General features: G+C 42.4%; 1 protein-coding gene across 2 annotated transcripts in view; it reads right to left on the minus strand.

Annotated features, from left to right (window-relative positions):
• LOC115161348 (FERM and PDZ domain-containing protein 4-like) overlaps positions 1 to 27,374 on the minus strand; it is a 76,873-nt gene that overhangs the window by 19,800 nt on the left and 29,699 nt on the right. For both annotated transcript variants that reach the window (XM_029712265.1, XM_029712264.1), the window contains exons 2-5: positions 21,051 to 21,164; positions 8,715 to 8,875; positions 8,263 to 8,365; positions 2,487 to 2,532 (exon numbers count right to left, since the gene is read on the minus strand). In XM_029712265.1, coding sequence (XP_029568125.1) covers positions 2,487 to 2,532; positions 8,263 to 8,365; positions 8,715 to 8,875; positions 21,051 to 21,164 — 424 coding nt within the window. The remainder of the gene's footprint in view (positions 1 to 2,486; positions 2,533 to 8,262; positions 8,366 to 8,714; positions 8,876 to 21,050; positions 21,165 to 27,374) is intronic.

Consider the following 27,374-nt stretch of genomic DNA (forward strand, 5'->3'; position numbering starts at 1 on the left):
TTCACTCTGCCTCTCTCTCTCTCTCCCTTCACTCTGTCTCGCTCTCTCTCCCTTCACTCTGTCTCTCTCTCTCTACCTTCACTCTGTCTCTCTCTCTCTCTCTCTCTCTCTCTCCCTTCACTCTGTCTCTCTCTCTCTCCCTTCACTCTGTCTCTCTCCCCCTTCTCCCTTTCAAGCGAACTGAAGGTGCTTTTACAGTGCCTTGCAAAAGTATTCACCCCGTCTGCGTTTTTCCTATTTTGTTGCATTACATCTTGTAATTTAAATTGATTTTTATTTGGATTTCATGTAATGGACATACACAAAATAGTCCAAATTTGTGAAGTGAAATGAAAAAAATTAACTTGTTTAAAATAATTTAAAAAAATAACAAATGGAAAAGTGGTGTGTGCATATGTATTCACCCCCTTTGCTCTGAAGCCCCTTAATAAGATCTGGTGCAACCAATTACCTTCAGAAGTCATATAATTAGTTAAATAAAGTCCAACTGTTTGCAATCTAAGTGTCACATGATCTGTCACCTGATCTCAGTATATATACACTTGTTCTGAAAGGCCCCAGAGTCTGCAGCACCAAGCAAGCGGTTCTATGAAGACCAAGCAGCTCTCCAAACAGGTCAGGGGCAAAGTTGTGGAGAAGTACAAATCAAGGTTGGGTTATAAAAAAATATCAGAAACTTTGAACATCCCACGGAGCACCATTAAATCCATTATTAAAAAATGGAAAGAATATGGCACCACAACAAACCTGCCACCAAAACTCACAGACCAGGCAAGGAGGGCATTAATCAGAGAGGCAGCAAAGACACCAAAGATAACCCTGAAGGATCTGAAAAGCTCCACGGCAGAGTTTGGAGTATCTGTCCATAGGACCACTTTAGTGGCCAGAAACAAATAAGCAAAAATGTTTGTTGTTTGCCAAAAGGCATGTGTGAGACTCCCCAAACATATGGAAGTAAGTCGCTCTGGATAAGAGCGTCTGCTAAATGACTTAAATGTAAATGTAAATGTAAGAAGGTACTCTGGTCAGATGAAGGTACTCTGGTCAACTAAAATGGAGCTTTTTGGCCATCAAGGAAAACACCATGTCTGGCGCAAACCCAACACCTCCCATCACCCCGAGAACATCATCCCCACAGTGAAGCATGGTGGTGGCAGCATCATGCTGTGGGGATGTTTTTCAATGGCAGGGACTGGGAAACTGGTCAGAATTGAAGGAATGATGGATGGCGCTAAATACAGGGAAATTCTTGAGGGAAACTGTTTCAGTCTTCCAGAGATTTGAGACTGGGACAGAGGTTCACCTTCCAGCAGGACAAGGACCCTAAGCATACTGCTAAAGCAACACTTGAGTGGTTTAAGGGGAAACATTTAAAGGTATTGGAATGGCCTAGTCAAACCCAGACCTCAATCTAATTGAGAATCTGTGGTATGACTTAAAGATTGCTGTACACCAGCCGAACCCATCCAACTTGAAGGACCTGGAGCAGTTTTGCCTTGACGAATGGGCAAAAATACCAGTGGCTAGATGTGCCAAGCTTATAGAGACATACCCCAAGAAAATTGCAGCTGTAATTGCTGCAAAAGGTGTCTCTACAAAGTATTGACTTTGAGCGGGTGAATAGTTATGCATGCTCAAGTTCTGTTTTTTTGTCTTATTTCTGGGTGGGTGAATGGGTGAATACTTTCGCAAGCCACTGTATGATGAGCTCCTTCTCAAGTAGAAGTGATTTCCAGTATAATAACACTTATCAGGCTATAGAGACAGTCTTCGTACAGGGAAACATAATTAGAAGAATGTACAGTAATGCTCAGATTATATAATTTTCAGAGCTGTTTGTGAAATATTCAATTTAATAAGTTTGACAAGTTCTGTGCAGCCTTTCTGGATGTAATTGCTACTTTTGTAATATATAAACCACTATTGTTTTCTCTACAGTTACTTCTGAAATCTGCTTCCGAAAGCCAGGTTACAACACAGTATGATTTCTGCTAGTTTGAACACACAGCACAATAGACAGAATTATATTAAAATCATTATCTATTTTGGTGATGACAGCACAAATCCATCTCATTGAACAATTCTATAAATGATATCACTGACGTTCGCAATAGCGGTTACTGTGGCATTGTATCCGTCACCATATGGTCCTCCCTAGTACTAACAACTGTTGACATGGCAGGTTCAGGTTAACTTGGGTTCTCATGCTTGGTATTGAAGCTACCATGAGAGGACTTGGACCATGTTCAGTATTCAGTGTTTGGACTGCAGTCCCTGTGCGTTAACCAGGGGAACACTCAGCAGTATCCTGCCTGTTACAAAGCAAGCACAGACATGTGGCCACGTTTCATGTCTCGGATTGTCTCGGATTCACAGAGTCAACAAACCAATCAGCATCGCAGACAAACAGTCTATTGAAATCTTTTCCCCAGGAGTTTGCTCTGAATCTTTTCAATGGAACGTTTGAAGATGGGAGGAAGACTTACTGGGTACGGTAGAACCACTGTCAAAACAATGGATTCTTTGCAGCTCCTGGGAACACAACACAAACAAACCAAAAACATCATTATAGATTGAAAAGGTAAATATGTCAAATTCAGCGGAAGTCGATTAATCCACTCTGAGTCATGCATTGTTTTGCCTACAGTGGGCAGATTATGACTGTTAGAAATAAGCCCACAAAGATGTAATAACAAGATGAGCAATCTGGGTCACACTTTATTTGGATAGTCTAGATAGTCCATCAGTAGATGCTCTACTATCAACAAACTACACTATACATACAAAAGTATCTGGACACCCCTTCAAATTAGTGGATTCGGCTATTTCAGCCACACCCGTTGCTGACAGGTGTATAAAAACGAGCACACAGCTATGCAATCTCCATAGACAAACATTTTCAGTAGAATGGCCTATAATCAAGAGCTCAGTCACTTTTAATGTGGTAACGTCATAGGATTAGCACAAATCCTATGTGTTAGGGTTAGTGTTATCTAGTGGAAAGCCTTCCCAACTCCATACTAATGCCAATGATTTTGGAATGAGATGTAATACGAGCAGGAGTCCACATACTTTGATCATGTAGTGTATCGGTTGATAACTGCTTGCTAAGGTTACAGTTAGGGTTAGGGTAAGGGTTAAGTTTAGGGTTAGGGGTAAGGGTTAAGTTTAGGGTTAGGGTAAGTGTTAAGTTTAGGGGTAAGGGTTAAGTTCAGGGTTAGGGGTAAGGGTTAAGTTTAGGGTTAGGGTAAGGGTTAAGTTTAGGGTTAGGGGTAAGGGTTAAGTTTAGGGTTAGGGTAAGTGTTAAGTTTAGGGTTAGGGGTAAGGGTTAAGTTTAGAGTTAGGATAAGGGTTAAGTTTAGGGGTAAGGGTTAAGTTCAGGGTTAGGGGTAAGGGTTAAGTTTAGGGTTAGGGTAAGGGTTAAGTTTAGGGTAAGGGTTAAGTTTAGGGTTAGGGGTAAGGGTTAAGTTTATGGTTAGGGTAAGGGTCAAGTTTAGGGTTAGGGTAAGGGTTAAGTTTAGGGTTAGTGTAAGTGTTATGTTTAGGGTTACTAGATAGTTCGTTGAAATCTAACTGATAGATTGTAGATAGTCTGTAGAGCATGTAGAGATGGTATCCAAATAAGGTTAGGGTAAGGGTCAAGTTTAGGGTTAGGGTAAGGGTTAAGTTTAGGGTTAGGGTTAAGTTTAGGTTTAGTGTAAAGGTTAAGTTTAGGTTTAGGGTAAGGGTTAAGTTTACAATTAGTGTAAGGGTTAAGTTTAGGGTCAGGGTAAGAGTTAAGTTTAGGGTTAGGGTACGGGTTAAGTTTAGGGTTAGGGTAAGGGTTAAGCTTAGGGTTAGGGGTAAGGGTTAAGTTTAGGGTTAGGGGTAAGGGTTAAGTTTAGGGTAAGGGTTAAGTTTAGGGTCAGGGTTAAGTTTAGGGTCAGGGGTAAGGGTTCAATTTAGGGCTAGGGGTAAGGGTTAAGTTTAGGGTTAGGATTAAGTTTAGGTTTAGTGTAAGGGTTAAGTTTAGGATCAGGGTAAGGGTTAAGTTTAGGGTTAGGGGTAAGGGTAACATTGCAAAAATCAGAAACTTTCTGTCCACAAATGATGCAGAAAAATTAATCCATGCTTTTGTTACTTCTAGGTTGGAATACTGAAATACTCTACTTTCCGGCTACCCGGATAAAGCACTAAATAAACTTCAGTTAGTGCTAAATACGGCTGCTAGAATCCTGACTAGAACCAAAAAATGTGGTCATATTACTCCAGTGCTAGCCTCCCTACACTGGCTTCCTGTTAAGGCAAGGGCTGATTTCAAGGTTTTACTGCTATCCTACAAAGCATTACATGGGCTTGCTCCTACCTATCTTTCCGATTTGGTCCTGCCGTACATACCTACACGTACGCTACGGTCACAAGACACAGGCCTCCTAGTTGTCCCTAGAATTTCTAAGCAAACACCTGTAGGCAGGGCTTTCTCCTATAGAGCTCCATTTTTATGGAATGGTCTGCCTACCCATGTGAGAGATGCAGACTCGGTCTCAACCTTTAAGTCTTTACTAAAGACTCATCTCTTCAGTGGGTCCTGTGATTGAGTGTAGTCTGGCCCAGGAGTGTGAAGGTGAATGGAAAGGCTCTGTAGCAACGAACCGCCCTTGCTGTCTCTGCCTGGTCGGTTCACCTCTCTCCACTGGGATTCTCTGCCTCTAACCCTATTACACTGGCTTATTGGTGTTCTTCCATGCCGTCCCTAGGAGAGGTGCATCACTTGAGTGGGTTGAGTCACTGACGTGGTCTTCCTGTCTGGGTTGGCGCCCCCCTTTGGGTTGTGCCGTGGCGGAGATCTTTGTGGGCTATACTCGGCCTTGTCTCAGGATGGTAAGTTGGTAGTTGAGGCTATCCCTCTAGTGGTGTGGGGGCTGTGCTTTGGCAAAGTGGGTGGGGTTATATCTTTCCTGTTTGGCCCTGTCCGGGGGTATCGTCGGACAGTGTCTCCTGACCCCTCCTGTCTCAGCCTCCAGTATTTATGCTGCAGTAGTTTATGTGTCGGGGGGCTAGGGTCAGTCTGTTATATCTGGAGTATTTCTCCTGTCTTATCCGGTGTTCTGTGTGAATTTAAGTATGCTCTCTCTAATTCTCTCTTTCTCTCTTTCTTTCTCTCTCTCTCTCGGAGGACCTGAGCCCTAGGACCATGCCTCAGGACCACCTGACATGATGACTCCTTGCTGTCCCCAGTCCACCTGGCCGTGCTGCTGCTCCAGTTTCAACTGTTCTGCCTGAGGCTATGGAACCCTGACCTGTTCACTGGACGTGCTACCTGTCCCAGACCTGCTGTTTTCAACTCTCTAGAGGCAGCAAGAGCGGTAGAGATACTCTCAATGATCGGCTATGAAAAGCCAACTGACATTTACTCTTGAGGTGCTGACTTGTTGCACCCTCGACAACTGTGATTATTAATATTTGACCATGCTGATCATTTATGAACATTTGAACATCTTGGCCATGTTCTATTATAATCTTCACCCGGCACAGCCAGAAGAGGAGTGGCCACCCCTCATAGCCTGGTTCCTCTCTAGGTTTCTTCCTAGGTTTTGGCCTTTCTAGGGAGTTTTTCCTAGCCACCGTGCTTCTACACCTGCATTGCTTGCTGTTTGGGGTTTTAGGCTGGGTTTCTGTACAGCACTTTGAGATATCAGCTGACATAAGAAGGGCTATATAAATACATTTGATTTGAATTTGATTTAAGTTTAGGGTTAGGGTAAGGGTTAAGTTTAGGGTTAGCGTAAGTGTTACGTTTTGGGTTATGGGTAAGGGTTAAGTTTAGGGTTAGGGTTAGGGTCAAGTTTAGGGTTAGGGGTAAGGGTAAGGGTTAAGTTTAGGGTTAAGGTAAGGGTTAAGTTTAGGGTTAGGATTACGTTTAGGGTTAGGGTAAGGGTTAAGTTTAGGGGTAAGGGTTAAGTTTAGGGTTAGGGTAAGGGTTAAGTTTAGGGTTAGGGTTAAGTTTAGGTTTAGTGTAAGGGTTACGTTTAGGGTCAGGGTAAGGGTTAAGTTTAGGGTTAGGGGTAAGGGTTAAGTTTAGGGTTAGGGTTAAGTTTGGTGTTAGGGTAAGGGTTAAGTTTAGCGTTAGGGGTAAGGGTTAAGTTTAGGGTTAGGGTAAGTGTTACATTTAGGGTTAGGGGTAAGGGTTAAGTTTAGGGTCAGGGGTAAGGGTTAAGTTTAGGGTTAGGGTAAGGGTTAAGTTTAGGGTTAGGGTAAGGGTTAAGTTTATGGTTAGGGTTAAGTTTAGGTTTAGGGTAAGGGTTAAGTTTACAATTAGTGTAAGGGTTAAGTTTAGGCTCAGGGTAAGGTTTAAGTTTAGGGTTAGGGTAAGGGTTAAGTTTAGGGTTAGGGTAAGGGTTAAGTTTAGGGTTAGGGGTAAGGGTTAAGTTTAGGGTTAGGGTAAGGGTTAAGTTTAGGGTTAGGGTAAGGGTTAAGTTTACAATTAGCGTAAGGGTTAAGTTTAGGGTAGGGTATGGGTTAAGTTTAGGGTTAAGGTAAGGGTTAGTTTAGGGTTAGGGTAAGGGTTAAGTTTAGGGTTAAGGTAAGGGTTAAGTTTAGGGTTAGGTTAACGTTAAGTTTATGGTTAGGGTAAGGGTTAAGTTTAGGGTAAGGGGTAAGGCTTAAGTTTAGGGTTAGGGTAAGGGTTAAGTTTAGGGTAGGGTATGGGTTAAGTTTAGGGTTAGGTTAACGTTAAGTTTATGGTTAGGGTAAGGGTTAAGTTTAGGGTAAGGGGTAAGGCTTAAGTTTAGGGTAAGGGGTAAGGGTTAAGTTTAGGGTTAGGGTAAGGGTTAAGTTTATGGTTAGGGTAATGGTTAAGTTTAGGGTTAGGGTTAAGTTTAGATTTAGTGTAAGGGTTACGTTTAGGGTCAGAGTAAGGGTTAAGTTTATGGTTAGGGGTAAGGGTTAAGTTTAGGATTAGGGTTAAGTTTGGGGTTAGGATAAGGGTTAAGTTTAGCGTTAGGGGTAAGGGTTAAGTTTAGGGTTAGGGTAAGTGTTACGTTTAGGGTTAGGGGTAAGGGTTAAGTTTAGGGTTAGGGTAAGGGTTAAGTTTAGGGTTAGGGTAAGGGTTAAGTTTACAATTAGCGTAAGGGTTAAGTTTAGGGTAGGGTAAGGGTAAGGGTTAAGTTTAGGGTTAAGGTAAGGGTTAAGTTTAGGGTAAGGGGTAAGGCTTAAGTTTAGGGTTAGGGTAAGGGTTAAGTTTAGGGTAGGGTATGGGTTAAGTTTAGGGTTAGGTTAACGTTAAGTTTATGGTTAGGGTAAGGGTTAAGTTTAGGGTAAGGGGTAAGGCTTAAGTTTAGGGTAAGGGGTAAGGGTTAAGTTTAGGGTTAGGGTAAGGGTTAAGTTTATGGTTAGGGTAAGGGTTAAGTTTAGGTTAAGGGGTAAGGTTTAAGTTTAGGGTTAGTGTAAGTGTTATGTTTAGGGTTACTAGATAGTTAGTTGAAATCTAACTGATAGTTTGTAGATAGTCTGTAGAGCATGTAGCGATGGTATCCAAATAAAGCGTTACAGCAATCTGTTCCAGCGATGCCTCATGCCTGGCCGTTAATCCTGTTTTGGTACAGTAGTTTACTGCTGAGACAGAGCACAACACACTGCAAGGCCAGGGGAGCCGTGATGCACTGGGCTCCTTAGTCTCATTTTTCACTGCACTAATCTGCTGTACAGACACACTCCACAGTCCACAACATGTAGGTCATGAGAGGACTGGCCACTCAGCCACTCACTCACTCAGCCACTCAGCCACTCACTCACTCAGCCACTCACTCACTCAGCCACTCACTCACTCAGCCACTCACTCACTCAGCCACTCACTCAGCCACTCACTCACTCACTCACTCACCTCACTCACTCACTCACCTGAGTCAAACACATCAATCTAATAAGACGCATGGAAATAATTCCCACTGCTATACGTTTGGACCTGCATGGTGCAGCAGTGGGCTAAATGCTGTACCCACTACATTCACCTACACATTATTATTGGTATTCAAATTGGAACTATACAGAGGGAATTATCCTAAAAGTAGAATGCTGTTTCTTTTCAGGCATTAATGCATTCATATAGACATTTACTGTCTACTGTCCCAGCTAAGGACTCACGAGTGATGAAAATGACTCAGCTAGGCAAAGCACACACAGCTTGATATCACAATGTTCCAGGAAAGAACTGGCCTACAGTACAAACATAAATCCTATCTAAACTCAGCAGGGTATGCTATTAGAAACGTTGAGATCCTGTACCTGACGAGGTCGATGACCATCTCCCTGGGGGCGGAGCTGACCAGCTCATCATTAATCATGATGATCTCGTCTCCGGGGGTCAGTCTGCCCTCAGAGGGACCTCCTACGAAGACACAGGGAACCCCAGTGGTATACATTACAACGTTTCTAGCTAGTAATTCATCTTTGTTTTCTGAATTCATTGTACTCTGGCCTTTAGGCTTACGTTTGGCTAATTTATGAAGTACCCTAATGTGAATGGTCAATTAATATAACATGAACATGGACATTCATTGGATGTCATCATCACCCATTGGTCGCCATCTTTTGTCATCTGGTCACCATCTTTTGTCATCTGGTCACCATTGGATAGTACTAAATCGTACTTCCTGTTGCTAATGGCTATATGTGACATTATTGGTTAGATGTGGTTCATTAATGCTGATTGGTTTACAGGTGGGCTGGTGTGTTACCTGGTGTGACTGACCGAACCACCACTGGTTTTTCACTGCCTGCCACAAAGCCAAAGCCCAGGACTGGATCTCGTTTCATCTCCACCTTACGGGGGGCCGGAGGTACAAACTTGTCCCCGTCCAGACGAACCTCCTCCAAGGAGCTGCTTTGGGACACGTGGCTGGGAGAGGAGAAAGGGGAAGGACAACCATAGAACAGGTAAGAATAGTATCACTCTGATGAAGATCCACTGACCAAAAGCTCAGCTACATTAAAGAAATGTGCATCTGAGTGGAAGTGTCCAGAGGCTTTTTTCTATGAATCAACTATAGAGTCGAGGATTGAAAAGGGACGGGGGAGTAAATTACAGGAAACTTTCAAAGTTTACCAGTAAACTACCAGAATTTTGGTGTCTTTCAAGGATTTTATGTAATCTATCACGAGACATTTAGTGACCCTTTTCAGGATGTCAGATTATCACAGTGGTCTGTAATTATCTCATGTGTGGCCTTTTCACATGTAAAATATATGAAATAATTAAACAAGATTTACAATTATTTTTAAATAAATATTGAATGACAAAGCTGTAAAGCGTTATCCTAAATATAAACCATCAGCTTAGTGAATATCATTGGTGTTTAAAATCAGGGTTTCAGCATTCAAATATCCTTAAAAAAAAAATTACAAACTTGTATATTTATTTTACTGTCAATACTTATTTGTTGTCAATGTTTTGGCGTCAAACTGGTGGAAGTTATGAAAAAAGTCAATAGTTGGACTTGTTGCAGAGGTAATTGAAAATAATTCCATTGTTGATTAGATGTTTTAATAATTCATTAATTATTAAACCACATGGTCTAGCTACTAGAAACGTATGGACAATATGGACACAGATAAAATACATAATTACTATATATGAATACAAAAAATGTTTAAGCTATTCAAGTATACTCTTAAAAAAAAATATGCTATCTAGAACCTAAAAGGGTTCTTCAGCTGTCCTCAAATGAGAACCCTTTGAGGAACCCTTTTTGGTTCCAGGTTGAACCCTTTTGGGTTCCATAAAGAACCCTTTCCACAGAGTCCTCTATATGGAACCAAAAAGGGTTGTACCTAGAACCAAAAAGGGTTCTACAATGGGGTCAGCCAAAGAACCCTTTTGGAACCCTTTTTTTCTAAGAGTGTATAAATTACCAAAGGTACGATAGAATGTCCTAGAATTTCTGTTAATTACCAAAATTACTGTGAGATTCCTGTAACTTTGGTAAATTACCAGTAGCTTTTTCAACCCTAACAATGTCACTAAAAGACTGACACACCAGCTGAAAGACACAAATCTGTTTGTTTTTTACCATACATTTCCTATTTAAAACAGATGTGTGATTCAGTATAACCAAAATGAAAATGGGCCAAAAATGTGTACAAAATCTAAGTAACAAAGTATGTAAAAATCTAAATGCACCAAGATTCCATTCTATGAAATACTGCTGTAACTTTGGCCAGATTTTTCCATAAATCAAAAAAATACAGTAGGAGTACAGCATTAAATGTCTCTTCGATATGAACCAGTCTATTAAGATCCTTAAACGTTCAACGCTGAAAAGAAGCATTTAGTCAGAAATTACAAACTACTGCCATGCCTCGAAATAGAACACGTGGGCGATGACAATCAAGCTGACATTGTATCTTCCTGCAGCCAACGCTCACTGCCACTCTTAATAAGAAAATCTCAAACAAAACCCACACACATACTGACACAGAAAATGTACTCGATGCCCTTTCAAGATTCAGCAGTAAAACAGTATATGGCAGCGTCTTACATGCACGTGATTATTCAGGAACACTGGAAACCCGAAATAGACGCTGTGGCCATTAGCCTATGAGACAATTGGCCTGTGTGAGGTGGTGCATTATGGGGATGGTTAGTGAAGGGCCAGGGAGGGTTCAGTAAATGGTCCTGAGGTTCAAACAGAGACATACTGGGATCATGTTTGACCTGTGGCACCACTGTGGTTGGCCAACCTGTCACTCACTGACTGTTATTCAATCTACCTCAAACCCTGATTTCCCCCCCTCATTTCAACTAGTCAACGTTGAATTGAATTAGTTGATATTCCCTAATCTATGTAAATACACTGCTATTCAATTTGACTATCATGCTAACTGAGTTGAATACCAGTGGTGTAAAGTACTTAACGAAAAATACTTTAAAGTACAGTTAAGTCATTTTGGGGGGTATCTGTACTTTACTTTACTATTTATATGTTTGAAAACTTTTACTTTTACAACATTCTTTTAGAAAATATTGTACATTTTACTCGATACATTTACCTTGACACCCAAATGTACTTGTTACATTTTGAATGCTTTAGCAGGACAGGAAAATGGTCAAATTCACGCACTTTTCAACAGAACATCCCTACTGCCTCTGATCTGGTGGACTCACTAAACACACAGGCTTCGTTTGTAAATAATGTCTGAATGTTGGAGTATGCCCCTGGCTAAATGATGCCATCTTGTTTGTTTAATATAAGGAATTTGAAATGACTTGTACTTTTTATTTTACTTTTGATAGTTAAGTATATTTTAAACCAAATTATTTTTTACTTTTACTCAAGTATCTTCACTTTTACTCAAGTATGAAATGTGGGTACTTTTTCCACCACTGTTGAATACGTGCATTTGTAGATCATGTCCAGTACGCAAATGATAGCAGCCTTTACATTGACAGGTACATTTTTCTATACCACATAAGCAGTTAAGAAAACAGTTTGTGTGCTGTTTTGTAGCTTTGCATCTTTCTGTATTTAGCTCCAGCTTTCCCTTCTCCAATTCCCCTCTCCAGGAGCAGGACTGTAGCATACAAGGTGGTAGCAGCAGCAGCAGTAGCAGCTCTCTCCATGGTGCCCACTGTGCTGGGTAATTAGACTCATGGGCTGGCTGAGGAGCCAGTGTGTAATTCACAGTCATTTCTGACACATGTTCCACTCGCCACTGAATACCCACAATTAATCTTTCAGGGCACTGAGCGAGAGCAGGGAGGTTGCAGACAGGGTCTTTCTCAGCATTTACATGGAGGCCTATGGCAACAGACACTCAGACGTCTTCTGACATTTTAACCACTTTGTGAGGCATGTTATATGGTTGTTTCGCTTGGTTTGGGTTACGATTGTAACATATTGTATTCGATAAAATTCAAATTCAACAAGGTGCCACTGATACAAATTGACTTCGAATTTGTAGTGTGAGTTTCAGCACTTCTTCATCTTCGATGAGGTTTAATGGCGGTTGGCATACAATAAATGTTGCATTACCGCCACTTACTAGACTGGTGTACAACTAGACTGAAAAAATGTATAAATAACCAAATGCCCTACCATCTAACACTACGCCTACAATAAATAAATAATAATAATAATAATAATAATAAAAAAGAACACCACCCTACTCCACTATTTAAATCTATTTAGTCCTACCTCAGGTCAACAACCTGAAAGGATGGGACACCACCACTCAACATACCCTGTAAGTCTTTTGACGACAAGTCTCGCACACCCAAATAACTCTCTGCAGCTGCCACCACCACCTTAATTTTCTGCGACTTACGTTCCATCCCTGCAGTACAGTTGATAACCATTGCTATAAATGCTCAAAATCCAATCTTACTGAAACATATATCACTTGTTGGTTGATATCTCTGTACCGATACAGATCTACTACTCACACCACTCCTCTCAGGATCCATCCCCCTTGACCCATCTTCCTCTACTTTCTTCACTGCCTCAGCATATGACAACTTCTGCACTACACTAACCCTGGAAGCCTTAACCTGCCTTTCTCGCACGGGACATTTCTGATCCCCAGTCTCATGGGCACCCCTACAAGTAACACATACCGCTTCTTTCTCCAAAGCTACACATTCCTTTATCTCATGCCCTTCTGCACACTTCTCACACCCAGGAATCTCCCTCCTACACACTGCTGCCACATGCCCATAAGCTTGACACCTGTAACAACGTAATGTATTCGGCACAAAAACCGTGGGTTTTGTGGGGCGATGGGAAATGACACTTCGAGGGTGGCTGTTGTTGATGTGTGCAGAGGGTCCCTGGTTCGAGCCCAGGTAGGGGCGAGGAGAGGGACAGAAGCAATACTGTTACATTGATGCTGTTGACCCGGATCACTTGTTGCTGCGGAAAAGGAGGAGGTCAAAAAGGGGTGAGTGTAACCTATGTGAAAGGCCTAGCTAGTTAGCGGTGGTGCGCGCTAATATCGTTTCAATCGGTGACGTCACTCGCTCTGAGACCTTGAAGTAGTTGTTCCCCTTGCTCTGCAAGGGCTGTGGCGTTTGTGGCGCGATGGGTAACGATGCTTCGTGGGTGTCAGTTGTTGATGTGTGCAGAGGGTCCCTGGTTCGGGCCCAGGTAGGGGCGAGGAGAGGGACGGAAGCTATACTGTTACACTAACATCACTTTGTTGGGAAAAGACTCAACATCAAAACTCAAAAGAACAGACAATGACTGTTCTGTTTTGCCACTCATACCACCCAGTCTGTGTCGCACCAAACAACAATTATCACAAACACCGGGAATCTTCCCCTTCAGTTGGTCAACTTTGACATTTACCACTACTGCTTTTAATCCCTTCTTTAACAAACCATCTCCCTTTTTTCTGCCATTTTTAACCGACTCAAGCTCACCTTCTTCCTCCCGCTTAGACCTTCTCTGTTTCTCTTTTCCATTCCTCCTCCGTATTCCAAGTATAAGTCTCCTTATGAAAATTCTGCACTTCTCCTGACATACATCTTGTTCTTGCCTTCCCAAGGGACGCCATTTAACCGGCTCTCACAATCTCCGTACAATCAGCATGAACCCCTCGGGAATGTAGCACTCAACAGTGCATCCCACTTATAAAGCAGCTGCTTCATCTTGATGTTCTGCTTTATCAATAACTACCGTAAAGGTTTTCTATTTCAAACAAGCGCGCTCTTCCAACCACCATCCACCGTCTCGAGTTTCAGCATTGACATGACAACCACAACATATTGCAGTTGACGTACGACTCCTAATTGTGGCCATGTTGGAAGACCACCGCATGAATTCTTCCAACAACAACAGCCGAGTGGCTACTCCAAACTGCATGATAACAGTGCCTAAAACGAGTTGATTTATCACCACAGTCATTTTCTGTGGAGTATTTGGCTGCTCTAACAAGGCAGGAAAGACAATGGGAAAAATATGTTTACAGATTCCCCGCAATCATGAAAACACCATTGGTGATACCAATGAGATAAAACTAAAGAACTGTCAGAAAAGCAAAGAAACCTTTTTGCCCGTCAAGACCTGAACCTGAGCTGTCAGTACAGGGTCTACTATGATCATTTCATCACTGGAAAGTCAAGTCTGATTGAATTTGAGTTTAGGTTAGCTGTTAAAAACTTCTTAAGGCAGTGTTCATAAATTCGGATGACTGACGTGCCCAAAGTAAACTGCCTGTTACTCAGGCCCAGAAGCTAGGATATGCGTATAATTGGTAGCATTGGATAGAAAACACTCTGAAGTTTCTAAAACTGTTAAAAATAATGTTTGTGAGTATAACAGAACTGATATGGCAGGCAGAAACCCGAGGAGAATCCATCCGTAATTTTTTTTATTGTTGAGGTCACCACCCATGCAAATGCTTGTCTATGGGATATTCAAAGGAATTCCTCCCAGATTGCAGTTCCTATGGCTTCCACTAGATGTCAACAGTCTTTAGAAAGGGTTTCAGGCTTGTTTTTTGAAAAATGAGTTAGTAGTTGTAGTTTTTCAAGGTGGCTCTCATTTTAGACTGTAGTCTTGTGGTGCGCGTAGATGAGGGAGCGCACTTCCTTATTTTTGAAATCTGACAAAGCGGATTAACAAGAAGGTAAGCTTTTAAACACTGTAAGACACTTGTGTTTTCATGAATGTTTAATATTCAGATTTTTGTATTTTAAATTTTGCGCTCTGCAATTTCACCGGATGTTGTCGAGGTGGGGCGCTAGCGTCCCACCTAGCCCAAAGAGGTTTTAACAGATGGGCTGTGTACAGGTGCAATGATCGGTAAGCTGCTCTGACAGCTGATGCTTAAAGTTAGTGAGGGAGATATAAGTCTCCAGCTTCAGTGATTTTTGCAATTCGTTCCAGTCATTGGCAGCAGAGAACTGGAAGGAAAGGCGGCCAAAAGAGGAATTAGCTAGAATTTGTAGTTTTTCAAAGTGGCTCTCATTTGGATTGTAGTCTTGTGGCGCACGTGGATGAGGGCGCGCACTTCGTTATTTGTCTCCGGTAATGAACACACTATTCTCCGTCTTAAATTGTATCATTTATTTACATATTAGGGTACCTGCGGATTGATTAGAAACGTTGTTTGACTTGTTTGGACGAAGTTTATTGGTAAGTTTTGGGTTCACTTTGTATGCATGTTGAACTAGTGGAACGGGTGGATTACTGAATCAAACACGCCAACTAAACTGACTTTTCTGGGATATAAAGAAGGACTTTAAAGCGTTTTTGAAATCTGACAAAGTGGCTGGATTAAGAAGAAGTTAAGCTTTTAAATGATGTAGGACACTTGTATGTTCATGAATGTTTAATATTACGATTTTGCAATTTGAATTTGGCGCGCTGCAGCGTCACCGGATGTTGTCGATTTTGATTTTGATTTTGATCCCGATAACAGTATTTGTGCACTAAGAGGTTTTAAGCTAACCAGGTGTTAACAACATCACTGTTTACAAAATTAGCTAGCTAGATAGCTTGTGGTCTAATTATTAGCATGTGTCGGGTAAGTTTTGGGGAAGCAATTCTTTTTCACCATAACAATGCACATTTATAACAAAGAATTGCATGCCTCTATCATCGCATTTGTAGATGAATGTAAGCCTACAATTCCTAATGTGATGAGTAGATTGGATAATGATAATTTAGGCAGTTAATAAATGCATGGTGGCAGAGGCTTATAGACTATATCAGAGACATTTCATTCCTTTATACAGGAAAAATGTTGTATTTCATGAACATTTCATGTAATTCTACTACACGTTATATGATATTAGCAGAATCTTTTTTAATATGATGGTCACCTATTCTACTGACAACAGATCAATAAAAATGACCTTGTCTTGAATGCGGAAAAGGGGTCCTGGCTAAAAGGGATCCAGCTTTTGTCAAATGAACGTCAAAAGTATTTTTTTTTGTTGCATTTTAACTAACCTAACTATTTTCCTAACCTTAACCACATTTTCCTAACCTGCTGCTTAAATTCTCCTAATCTGCTACGAAATGACAACTATTTTTTACAGTCAAAGCAAGGCTAGGTTAGAGTCAAAGCAAGGCTAGGTTAGAGTCAAAGCAATGCTAGGTTAGCACCAAAGCAAGGCTAGGTTACAGTTAAAGCAAGGCTAGGTTAGAGTCAAAGCAAGGCTAGGTTAGAGTCAAACAAGGCTAGGTTAGCACCAAAGCAAGGCTAGGTTAGAGTCAAAGCAAGGCTAGGTTAGATTCAAAGCAAGGCTAGGTTAGAGTCAAAGCAAGGCTAGGTTAGCACCAAAGCAAGGCTAGGTTACAGTTAAAGCAAGGCAAGGTTAGAGCCAAAGCAAGGGTAGGTTAGAGCCAAAGCAAGGCTAGGTTAGAGTTAAACAAGGCTAGGTTAGAGTCAACGCAAGGCTAGGTTAGAGTCAAAGCAAGGCTAGGTTAGAGTCAAACAAGGCTAGGTTAGAGTCAAAGCAAGGTTAGGTTAGAGTCAAAGCAAGGTTAGGTTAGAGCCAAAGCAAGGCTAGGTTGAGTCAAAGCAAGGCTAGGTTACAGTTAACGCTAGGCTAGGTTAGAGTCAAAGTAAGGCTAGGTTAGCACCAAAGCAAGGCTAGGTTAGAGTCAAAGCAAGGCGAGGTTAGAGTCAAACAAGGCTAGGTTAGAGTCAAACAAGGCTAGGTTAGAGTCAAAGCAAGGTTAGAGCCAAAGCAAGGTTAGAGCCAAAGCAAGGCTAGGTTAGAGTCAAAGCAAGGCAAGGTTACAGTCAAATCAAGGCTAGGTTAGTGCCAAAGAAAGGCTAGTTTACAGTCAAAGCAAGGCTAGGTTAGAGCCAAAGCAAGGCTAGGTTAGAGTCAAAGCAAGGTTAGGTTCGAGTCAAAGCAAGGTTAGAGTCAAAGCAAGGTTAGAGCCAAAGCAAGGTTAGAGCCAAAGCAAGTCTAGGTTAGAGTCAAAGCAAGGTTAGAGTCAAAGCAAGGCTAGGTTAGAGCCAAATCAAAGCAAGGCTAGGTTAGAGCCAAAGCAAGGCTAGGTTAGAGCCAAAGCAAGGCTAGGTTAGAGCCAAAGAAAGGCTAGTTTACAGTCAAAGCAAGGCTAGGTTAGAGCCAAAGCAAGGCTAGATTAGAGTCAAAGCAAGATTAGAGCCAAAGCAAGGTTAGAGCCAAAGCAAGGCTAGGTTAGAGCCAAAGCAAGGCTAGGTTAGAGCCAAAGCAAGGTTAGAGCCAAAGCAAGGCTAGGTTAGAGTCAAAGCAAGGTTAGAGCCAAAACAATGCTAGGTTATAGCCAAAGAAAGGCTAGGTTACAGTCAAAGCAAGGCTAGGTTAGAGCCAAAGCAAGGCTAGGTTAGAGTCAAAGCAAGGTTAGGTTAGAGTCAAAGCAAGGTTAGAGTCAAAGCAAGGTTAGAGCCAAAGCAAGGTTAGAGCCAAAGCAATGCTAGGTTAGAGTCAAAGCAAGGTTAGAGTCAAAGCAAGGCTAGGTTAGAGCCAAATAAAGGCTAGTTTACAGTCAAAGCAAGGCTAGGTTAGAGCCAAAGCAAGGTTAGAGCCAAAGCAAGGCTAGGTTACAGTCAAAGCAAGGTTAGAGCCAAAACAATGCTAGGTTAGAGCCAAAGAAAGGCTAGGTTACAGTCAAAGCAAGGCTAGGTTAGAGCCAAAGCAAGGCTAGGTTACAGTGAAAGCAAGATTAGAGCCAAAGCAAGACTACAGTAGGTTAGAGCCAAACGAGCCTCAGTGATGTGCCTTGTACAGACAGACTCTCTGCATCCAATACGCTCTGTCCTCCTCTGGAGCACTGCTGTTATGTAACCTCTCTGCCGTCACGCCGTTCAAGCTCCAGCCCATGTGTCAATAGTTCCCCAGACTATTTCCTACTGTGCCTATCTCAATGCAAAGCATCATAATTATAACATATTTCCCTTATATGGCAGCAACATGTATTCACGAGGGAAATGATGTGTACACCTTTTCTACTGTATTACAGCAGGGTTATATATATATATATATATATATATATATATATACACAGTAGTGTAGTGTAGTGTACTGTAGTGTAGTGTTATGTACTGTACTGTAGTGTACTGTAGTGTACTGTAGTGTTATGTACTGTACTGTAGTGTACTGTAGTGTAGTGTTATGTACTGTACTGTAGTGTACTGTAGTGTAGTGTAGTGTTATGTACGGTAGTGTAGTGTAGTGTACTGTAGTGTAGTGTACTGTGTACTGTAGTGTAGTGTACTTTAGTGTAATACACTATATATATATATATATATATATATATATATTCTATGAGTACATACTGGATCTAAATTAGAATGCAGCATGTTATGAAGAGATAGGGAAGTAAGAATGCCAGGGTGGGTCTGGGAATCTTGTCGATGCAGGCTGTCATATTTATACTGCTTGAACATCACTGCTGGGAGAGGAGAGCAGAAGAAAATACATCCTCCTACAGAAACAGCATAAGAGATGAAGAAGCAGCCCTCACTTATTACGCTGTGCTTTGTAGTCCCAACACAGTACACTACACAACAGTACACTACAGTACACCACATTACAGTACAATACACTACATTACACTACAGTACAGTACACTACATTACACTATATTACACTACATTACATTACAGTACAGTACATAACACTACACTACAGTACACTATAGTACAGTACAGTACATAGCACTACACTACACTACACTACACTACACTACACTACACTACACTACACTACACTACAGTACAGTACACTACACTACACTACAGTACACTACACCACACTACAGTACATAACACTACACTACACTACAGAACAGTACACTACAGTACACTACAGTACAGTACAGCACTCTACAGTACATTACACTACAGCGACACCACAGTCAGAGAGATTATACCTGTAGTCCTCCTCAGAAATCCTGAACTGGCAAAATATTGATGATGCTGATAACACCGTTCCATGGCATCTCCACAGCTACGTCACCCTGGCATCTCCACAGCTACATCACCCTGGCATCTCCACAGCTACATCACCCTGGCATCTCCACAGCTACGTCACCCTGGCATCTCCACAGCTACGTCACCCTGGCATCTCCACAGCTACATCACCCTGGCATCTCCACAGCTACGTCACCCTGGCATCTCCACAGCTACATCACCCTGGCATCTCCACAGCTACGTCACCCTGGCATCTCCACAGCTACGTCACCCTGGCATCTCCACAGCTACATCACCCTGGCATCTCCACAGCTACTACACTCTGGCATCTCCACAGCTATTACACCCTGGCATCTCCACAGCTATTACACCCTGGCATCTCCACAGCTACGTCACCCTGGCATCTCCACAGCTACGTTACCCTGGCATCTCCACAGCTACATCACCCTGGCATCTCCACAGCTACGTCACTCTGGCATCTCCACAGCTACGTCACCCTGGCATCTCCACAGCTACATCACCCTGGCATCTCCACAGCTACGTCACCCTGGCATCTCCACAGCTACGTCACCCTGGCATCTCCACAGCTACGTCACCCTGGCATCTCCACAGCTACCTGCAGTCTCATAGAGATTTAAGTAAGTCCCTTTGCGGGTGAATTTTTCAGGAGCCGGAAAACAATTAGGCTTTACTTCTCTGCTCCGAAAGCAAGCTACAGTAAGGAGGCTGGAGCGTGTCTGTGAGTGTGTGTTTGTCTGTGAGTGTGTGTGTGTGAGAGAGAGAGTGTGTGCGGGCAAGGCAAGTGTCTGTGTGTGTATGTGTGCGTGTGTGTGAGAGAGAGAGTGTGTGCGACATGGCATGTGTCTGTGTGTGAGAGAGAGAGTGTGTGCGGGCAGGGCATGTGTCTGTGTGTGTGGGTGTGTGTGTGCGTGTGTGAGAGAGTGTGTCTGTGTGTGAGAGATAGAGTGTGTGCGGGAAGGGCAGGGCATGTGTCTGTGTGTGTGGGTGTGTGTGTGCGTGTGTGAGAGAGTGTGTCTGTGTGTGAGAGATAGAGTGTGTGCGGGAAGGGCAGGGCATGTGTCTGTGTGCAGAAATAGAAGGAAATGGAGAATCAGTATTCTGAAGGATGGAGGGAGAGAGAGAGAGAGAGAGTGGAGGCACTAGCAATGACGTGGCTAGAATAATCACAGGTTACCAAAGCCTCCAAAACATCTGGGACTGAGAGAGAGCCTCTCCTTTTTCCCTCTCCTGTTCTCTCCTCTTTTCCTCTCCTCTTTTCCTCTCCTCTCCTCTTTTCCTCTCCTCTTTTCCTCTCCTCTCCTCTTTTCCTCTCCTCTTTTCCTCTCCTCTCCTCTTTTCCTCTCCTCTTTTCCTCTCCTCTTTTCCTCTCCTCTCCTCTTTTCCTCTCCTCTTTTCCTCTCCTCTTTTCCTCTCCTCTCCTCTTTTCCTCTCCTCTCCTCTTTTCCTCTCCTCTTTTCCTCTCCTCTCCTCTTTTCCTCTCCTCTTTTCCTCTCCTCTCCTCTTTTTCTTTCCTCTTTTCCTCTCCTCTTTTCCTCTTCCCTTTTCCTTTCCTCTTTTCCTCTCCTCTCCTCTTTTCCTCTCCTCTTTTCCTCTCCTCTTTTCCTCTCCTCTCCTCTTTTCCTCTCCTCTTTTCCTCTCCTCTCCTCTTTTCCTCTCCTCTTTTCCTCTCCTCTCCTCTTTTCCTCTCCTCTTTTCCTCTCCTCTCCTCTTTTCCTCTCCTCTTTTTCTTTCCTCTCCTCCTCTCCTCTTTTCCTCTTCCCTTTTCCTCTCCTCTCCTCTTTTCCTCTCCTCTCCTCTTTTCCTCTCCTCTTTTCCTCTCCTCTCCTCTTTTCCTCTCCTCTTTTCCTCTCCTCTTTTCCTCTCCTTTCCTCTTTTCATCTCCTCTCCTCCTCTCCTCTTTTCATCTCCTCTCCTCCTCTCCTCTTTTCATCTCCTCTCCTCCTCTCCTCTTTTCATCTCCTCTCCTCCTCTCCTCTTTTCATCTCCTCTCCTCCTCTCCTCTTTTCATCTCCTCTCCTCCTCTCCACTTTTCCTCTCCTCTTTTATTTTCCTCTCCTCTCCCTTTTCCACTCCACTCATCTCCTCTCGTCTCCTCTCGTCTCCTCTCGTCTCCTCCCCTCGCCTCTCAGCTTACTTACTTGATGTAGAAGTCTCGCCCATCTCTATTGGTGGCCATGTCCCATCCATTGGGGGGTCCATGTGCACTGCTGCAGGTGCCAGGTGGCAGCCAGCCTGATGACTTGGTCCTATGGCTGTAGAGGAAGAGGAGGTCAGCCATATCATACTTACAGTAATGTCATCGCCTTGCCCCTCCCAAATTTTGTAGCTCTGCTTTGACATGATTGGTTGACTGTTGTTAGGTGTGGGAGTTCATGTATAAAACACAAACTCACTTCCTTGACAACAGCTCTGTTCTGTTCCGCGAAGCGCAAGTATGAAGGCCTTGACTTCTGTGGAGGCCGCATCGCAGTGAATGCTGTACGGCCACTGCAGATGTCGGATTGACCATGCAGAGCCTTTTAGAGTAATGTCAAATTCCTGTACGGCGAGTCAATATTCACGTAATAATAAAGAATTCCCCTCGACTACACCCACAAATTGGGAAAAAATTATTTCAAATTGACCCCTGATTGTAAAAAAGACGACTTTGTTATCGATTTTTATTATACAGAAAACACAAAACATACTGAAAAGATTCTGGTCTGTTCAATGTACCAGGTGAAAATACCCAACCTACGTTTCACAATGCTCCCACGTAGGGAAATAGAGCCTGCGAGAAGAGCCCTGTGGCTTCAGGCTATTCGGCGTTGGAGACCCGGTGTTCAAGAATGCTACACATACGTAGCTAAGTGTGTGGAAAACATTTCATCACAGGTGAGAAATGTAACTTGTTTAGTATAGTCTGTTTGTAACTCAACTCACTACTTGTAGCTTTAGAGTTTGTTTGTTTGTGTTGTTGGTCTTGGCTACCTTATTGTTATGGTCGCTAGCTAGCTAGCACTCACATGGCTGCAAGCAGTCATGAAGAAGGGCGTGAGGGAAGCCCTACATTACGTTTTTCTTACGTTACGTTTACGTTACTCTTTAGACATGTTGTACTTTTCTTAAATGTAGTTTTATAATTGCAGTCAACAAGAAAATTGCGTTTGAAAAGGGTGATGTTTTTTTGCTGTGAGCCAATGGAGTAACAACAGGTTGCTTTTCCACAGGCGGGCTGGGCCTCAACGTTCTTTCTAATACCGACTGGGAGTGTAGGCTGCATCTTAAATGATACCCTATTCCCCCATACTCTCTTAGAAAAAAAGGGTTCCAAAAAGGGTTATTCGGCTGGCCCCATAGGGCATAGGTAGAACCCTTCCTGGTTTCATGGACAACCCTCTGTTGAAAGGGTTGAACCAAAGTGGGTAGTTCCCTTCTAGATTCTAGAGAGCACCTTTTTTTCCCAATAGTGTATAGTGTACAAATTGACAGAAAATTCAAATTTGTGCAGATAGATAAACTGCATTAGAACAGCACATAGTAGGTATATTCTTCATATATACTGAACAAAAATATAAACGCAACATGCAACAATTTTTTTCAAGATTTTACTGAGTTACATATAAGGAAATCAGTGGGTGGGCATAGGCCCACCCACTAGGGAACCAGGCCCAGCAAATCAGAATGAGTTTTTCCACACAAAATGGTTTTATTACAGACAGAAATACTCCTCAGTTTCATCAGCTGTTCAGGTGGCTGGTCTCAGACGATCCCACAGGTGAAGAAGCTGGATGTGGAGGTACTGGGCTGGTGTGGTTACACGTGGTGTAGGGTTGTGAGGCTGGGTGGACATACTGCCAAATTCTTTAAAACAATGTTGGAGGTGGCTTATAGTAGAGAAAATAATATAAAATGATCTGGCAACAGCTCTGGTGGACATTACTGCAGTCAGAATACCAATTGCAAGCTCCTTCAAAACTTGAGACATTTGTGGAATTGTGCTGTGACAAAACTGCACATTTTAGAGTGGTCTTTTTATTGTCTCCAGCACAAGGTGCACCTGTGTAATAATCATGCTGTTTAATCAGTTTCTTGATATGCCACACCTGACAGGTGGATAGATTATTTTGGCAAAGGAGAAATGCTCACTAAAAGGGATGTAAACAAGTTTGTGCCCAAAATTTGAGAGAAATAAGCTTTTTGTGCATACGGAACATTTCTGGGATCTTTTATTTCAGCTCATGAAACATGGGACCAACACTTTATATGTTGGGTTTATATTTTTGTTCAGTATACAATCCTAGCAGTCTGTCAAATTAAATCTTATCACATCTAACTCCATTTTACACTGCATGAGTCATCACGGCATAGTCTGAGGCAGTCCATCTCGAGTGACTACATGTCCCAGTAGGGCTGGCATATGGCCAAAATCTCATATCACGATATAGGTCATTTCATATCCCAATAACGATACATATCACGATATAGCACATTTTCTGTAAATTCAATTGATAAATAGTTTATATAAAATCACCACATGTAAAGACCTATTTGTTATTACATGTTGAATTATACTCAACAAATAAAAAAGGTACTTACTCATATTTGATTATTTATTTTATTTAGAACCTGTGCAAATTTTCAATTAAGCATGTAACAAAATATAAAATATGAATATGTAAAATCTAAAAAGGTAAATAGAAAACACTTAAACTATAGTTGCAAAAAATATATATTTATATATACTGCTCAAAAAAATAAAGGGAACACTAAAATAACACATCCTAGATCTGAATGAATGAAATAATCTTATTAAATACTTTTTTCTTTACATAGTTGAATGTGCTGACAACAAAATCACACAAAAATAATTAATGGAAATCCAATTTATCAACCCATGGAGGTCTGGATTTGGAGTCACACTCAAAATTAAAGTGGAAAACCACACTACAGGCTGATGCAACTTTGATGTAATGTCCTTAAAACAAGTCAAAATGAGGCTCAGTAGTGTGTGTGGCCTCCACGTGCCTGTATGATATCCCTACAACACCTGGGCATGCTCCTGATGAGGTGGCGGATGGTCTCCTGAGGGATCTCCTCCCAGACCTGGACTAAAGCATCCGCCAACTCCTGGACAGTCTGTGGTGCAACGTGGCGTTGTTGGATGGAGCGAGACATGATGTCCCAGATGTGCTCAATTGGATTCAGGTCGGGGGAACGGGCGGGCCAGTCCATAGCATCAATGCCTTCCTCTTGCAGGAACTGCTGACACACTCCAGCCACATGAGGTCTAGCATTGTCTTGCATTAGGAGGAACCCAGGGCCAACCGCACCAGCATATGGTCTCACAAGGGGTCTGAGGATCTCATCTCGGTACCTATTGGCAGTCAGGCTACCTCTGGCGAGCACATGGAGGGCTGTGCGGCCCCCCAAAGAAATGCCACCCCACACCATGACTGACCCACCGCCAAACCGGTCATGCTGGAGGATGTTGCAGGCAGCAGAACGTTCTCCACGGCGTCTCCAGACTCTGTCACGTCTGTCAGTGTGAACCTGCTTTCATCTGTGAAGAGCACAGGGCGCCAGTGGCGAATTTGCCAATCTTGGTGTTCTCTGGCAAATGCCAAACATCCTGCACGGTGTTGGGCTGTAAGCACAACCCCCACCTGTGGACGTCGGGCCCTCATACCACCCTCATGGAGTCTGTTTCTGACCATTTGAGCAGACACATGCACATTTGTGGCCTGCTGGAGGTCATTTTGCAGGGCTCTGGCAGTGCTTCTCCTGCTCCTCCTTACACAAAGGTGGAGGTAGCGGTCCTGCTGCTGGGTTGTTGCCCTCCTACGGCCTCCTCCACGTCTCCTGATGTACTGGCCTGTCTCCTGGTAGCGCCTCCATGCTCTGGACACTATGCTGACAGACACAGCAAACCTTCTTGCCACAGCTCGCATTGATGTGCCATCCTGGATGAGCTGCACTACCTGAGCCACTTGTGTGGGTTGTAGACTCCGTCTCATGCTACCACTAGAGTGAAAGCACCGCCAGCATTCAAAAGTGACCAAAACATCAGCCAGGAAGCATAGGAACTGAGAAGTGGTCTTTGGTCACGACCTGCAGAACCACTCCTTTATTGGGGGTGTCTTGCTAATTGCCTATAATTTCCACCTGTTGTCTATACCATTTGCACAACAGAAGGTGAAATGTATTGTCAATCAGTGTTGCTTCCTAAGTGGACAGTTTGATTTCACAGAAGTGTGATTGACTTGGAGTTACATTGTGTTGTTTAAGTGTTCCCTTTATTTTTTTGAGCAGTGTATATGAGCAGTATATGAGAAACCGTTGTCGCCACACAATTGACTGTAACTTCATTGTGCCATTGCTAGATATGTTTATTTATATTTACTTAGTTTTAACTATTAGTTTGTTTTGCCAATATCTAATTTGTTGTCAGGTTAAGGTTTCTATTATTTTCAAATATCAGTTTTACAAGACTTCTAAATGGTTTTCTAAAATATGTTTTTTTTTTACAATATATATATATTATTTTGGGGGGCTTGCCTGTTTTGCATGTTATTTTGGCATTAATACGTGTCACATCAATTTGCATTTGGTACCTTGGGTCGAGTGTTAGCACCAACTCACGAAACCCCCATTTCTCGACCGTGTAAAACGGGGCCATGTCTTTACAGATGTAAGTTGTAATGGCAGCTGTTATCTCCTTCAGTCTTCGTGATTCTTTGCCATATGGTGTGTCGTGGGCAAAAGCCTCTTGCAATGTCTGAGTCGGGGGTTGTTTTGAGCACTCGACTACTTTTTGGGGTTTCATCCGTAGACACACTCTGTACTGTTCCACATGATTCTTGCGTAGGTGGTAAAAGAGGTTAGTGGTGTTTGAGCCTGTTGTCGGGACCGGCCTGCGGCATATTTTGCAGTGGACGGTTTTCTGGTCCGTGTCAGACTTTTCATACCCAAACCACGTCCATGCGACCGAAGTAGCTTTTCTTTTAGGTACAGTCTCCGTGCTCTATGTCACGTCCACTCCCTTCCATGTTCGTTAGTGTTGCTAATTTCCTTCCACACGTGAACGCAAAGCGTCATCCAATTGACGAAAAATATTGCCGTAAAGAGTGTGATTTGCGATACAACGAAATAAACGGTAGAGCACAACATGAAACAGTCCCCTCATTTTGTCCCGCAACCAGAACAACGATGTCCTGCATTTTAGCAACAAATTAAAACACCACTAATTTACAAAAAAAGGTTGATTTGTCCCATTTTTCAGTCAGACATTCCCACCTGTCTCTTTTGCAGTCACGTTGCGCTTATGACAACATTTATATCATAAACATCTCCAATGGTTGTTGAGATCTGATATTCTGCGCAGCACAAGACGAGACATAGGCCAATGTCACAACTTGTGAGGTTCTCCATGCTCATTAGTTACTCATTAAAAACATGTCTGCTACTTCCCTCAATCCCAAATTAGGCAAAATAGTAGGTTAGGTGCGCTTCAATTAGCTGTGCAGCGGAAGGGGGAAGGGTATGTTGCAGCAGGTGCTACAATGTCCCACAAAATCATCCCGTGGTCCCGCATTTGGGTAGTTTAAAATGAGGCCATCCTAGATCCATCCCAGCTATGGTTGCAAGGCTACCGGTAATTTAGAAAGTTACCGCAATTTATCATAACTTTGGCAATTTATACACTCTTAGAACAAAAGGTTCCAAAAGGGGTTTTCAGCTGTCCCCATAGGAGAACCCTTTTTGGTTCTAGGTACAACCGTTTTTAGTTCTAAGTAGAACCATTTTGGGTTCCATGTTGAGCCCCCTGTGGAAAGTATTCTACATGGAACCCAGAAGGGTTCTACTTGAAAACCAAAAATATTTTTTCTAAAAGTTGACTTGAATAACGTTGAATTTTTTTTTATTCATATACGGTATAGTATTCATTGTTTATAACTGTGTCCGTATTGTCCATTAGGTTCTAGTAGATAGACCATATGGTTCAAGAGAAAATAGCTTAATTAATGAAAAAAACATCTAATCAACAATGGCATTATTTTCTATTTACTCGGCAACTTTTTTTACAACTGCCATCAGCTTGATGGCAAAACATTTACTACAAATAAATAGACATAGTAAAATGCATCTAAGAGTGTATATATATATTTTAATGATATTTAATGCTGAAACCCTCATATTAAACACCAATAGTATTCACTAAGTTGATGGTATATATTTCGTAGAATATTTAACAGATTTGTTATTCTATTTTAAAACCATCTTAAATTATTTCATGTATTTTACATGTTAAAAGGCCACACAGAAGGCCAGAGATAATTAGACACCTGTGGTAATCTGAAGAACCCAAAAGGACCACTATATATCTTGTGATAGATTACATAAATTATAAAATCCTTGAAATATAAACAATTCTGGTAGTTTACCGGTAAACTTAGAATGTTTCCTGTAAAATACCCTCCCTT

This window comes from Salmo trutta, chromosome 24 (assembly GCF_901001165.1).
Source record: "Salmo trutta chromosome 24, fSalTru1.1, whole genome shotgun sequence".
In the NCBI taxonomy this organism is placed as follows: domain Eukaryota; kingdom Metazoa; phylum Chordata; class Actinopteri; order Salmoniformes; family Salmonidae; genus Salmo; species Salmo trutta.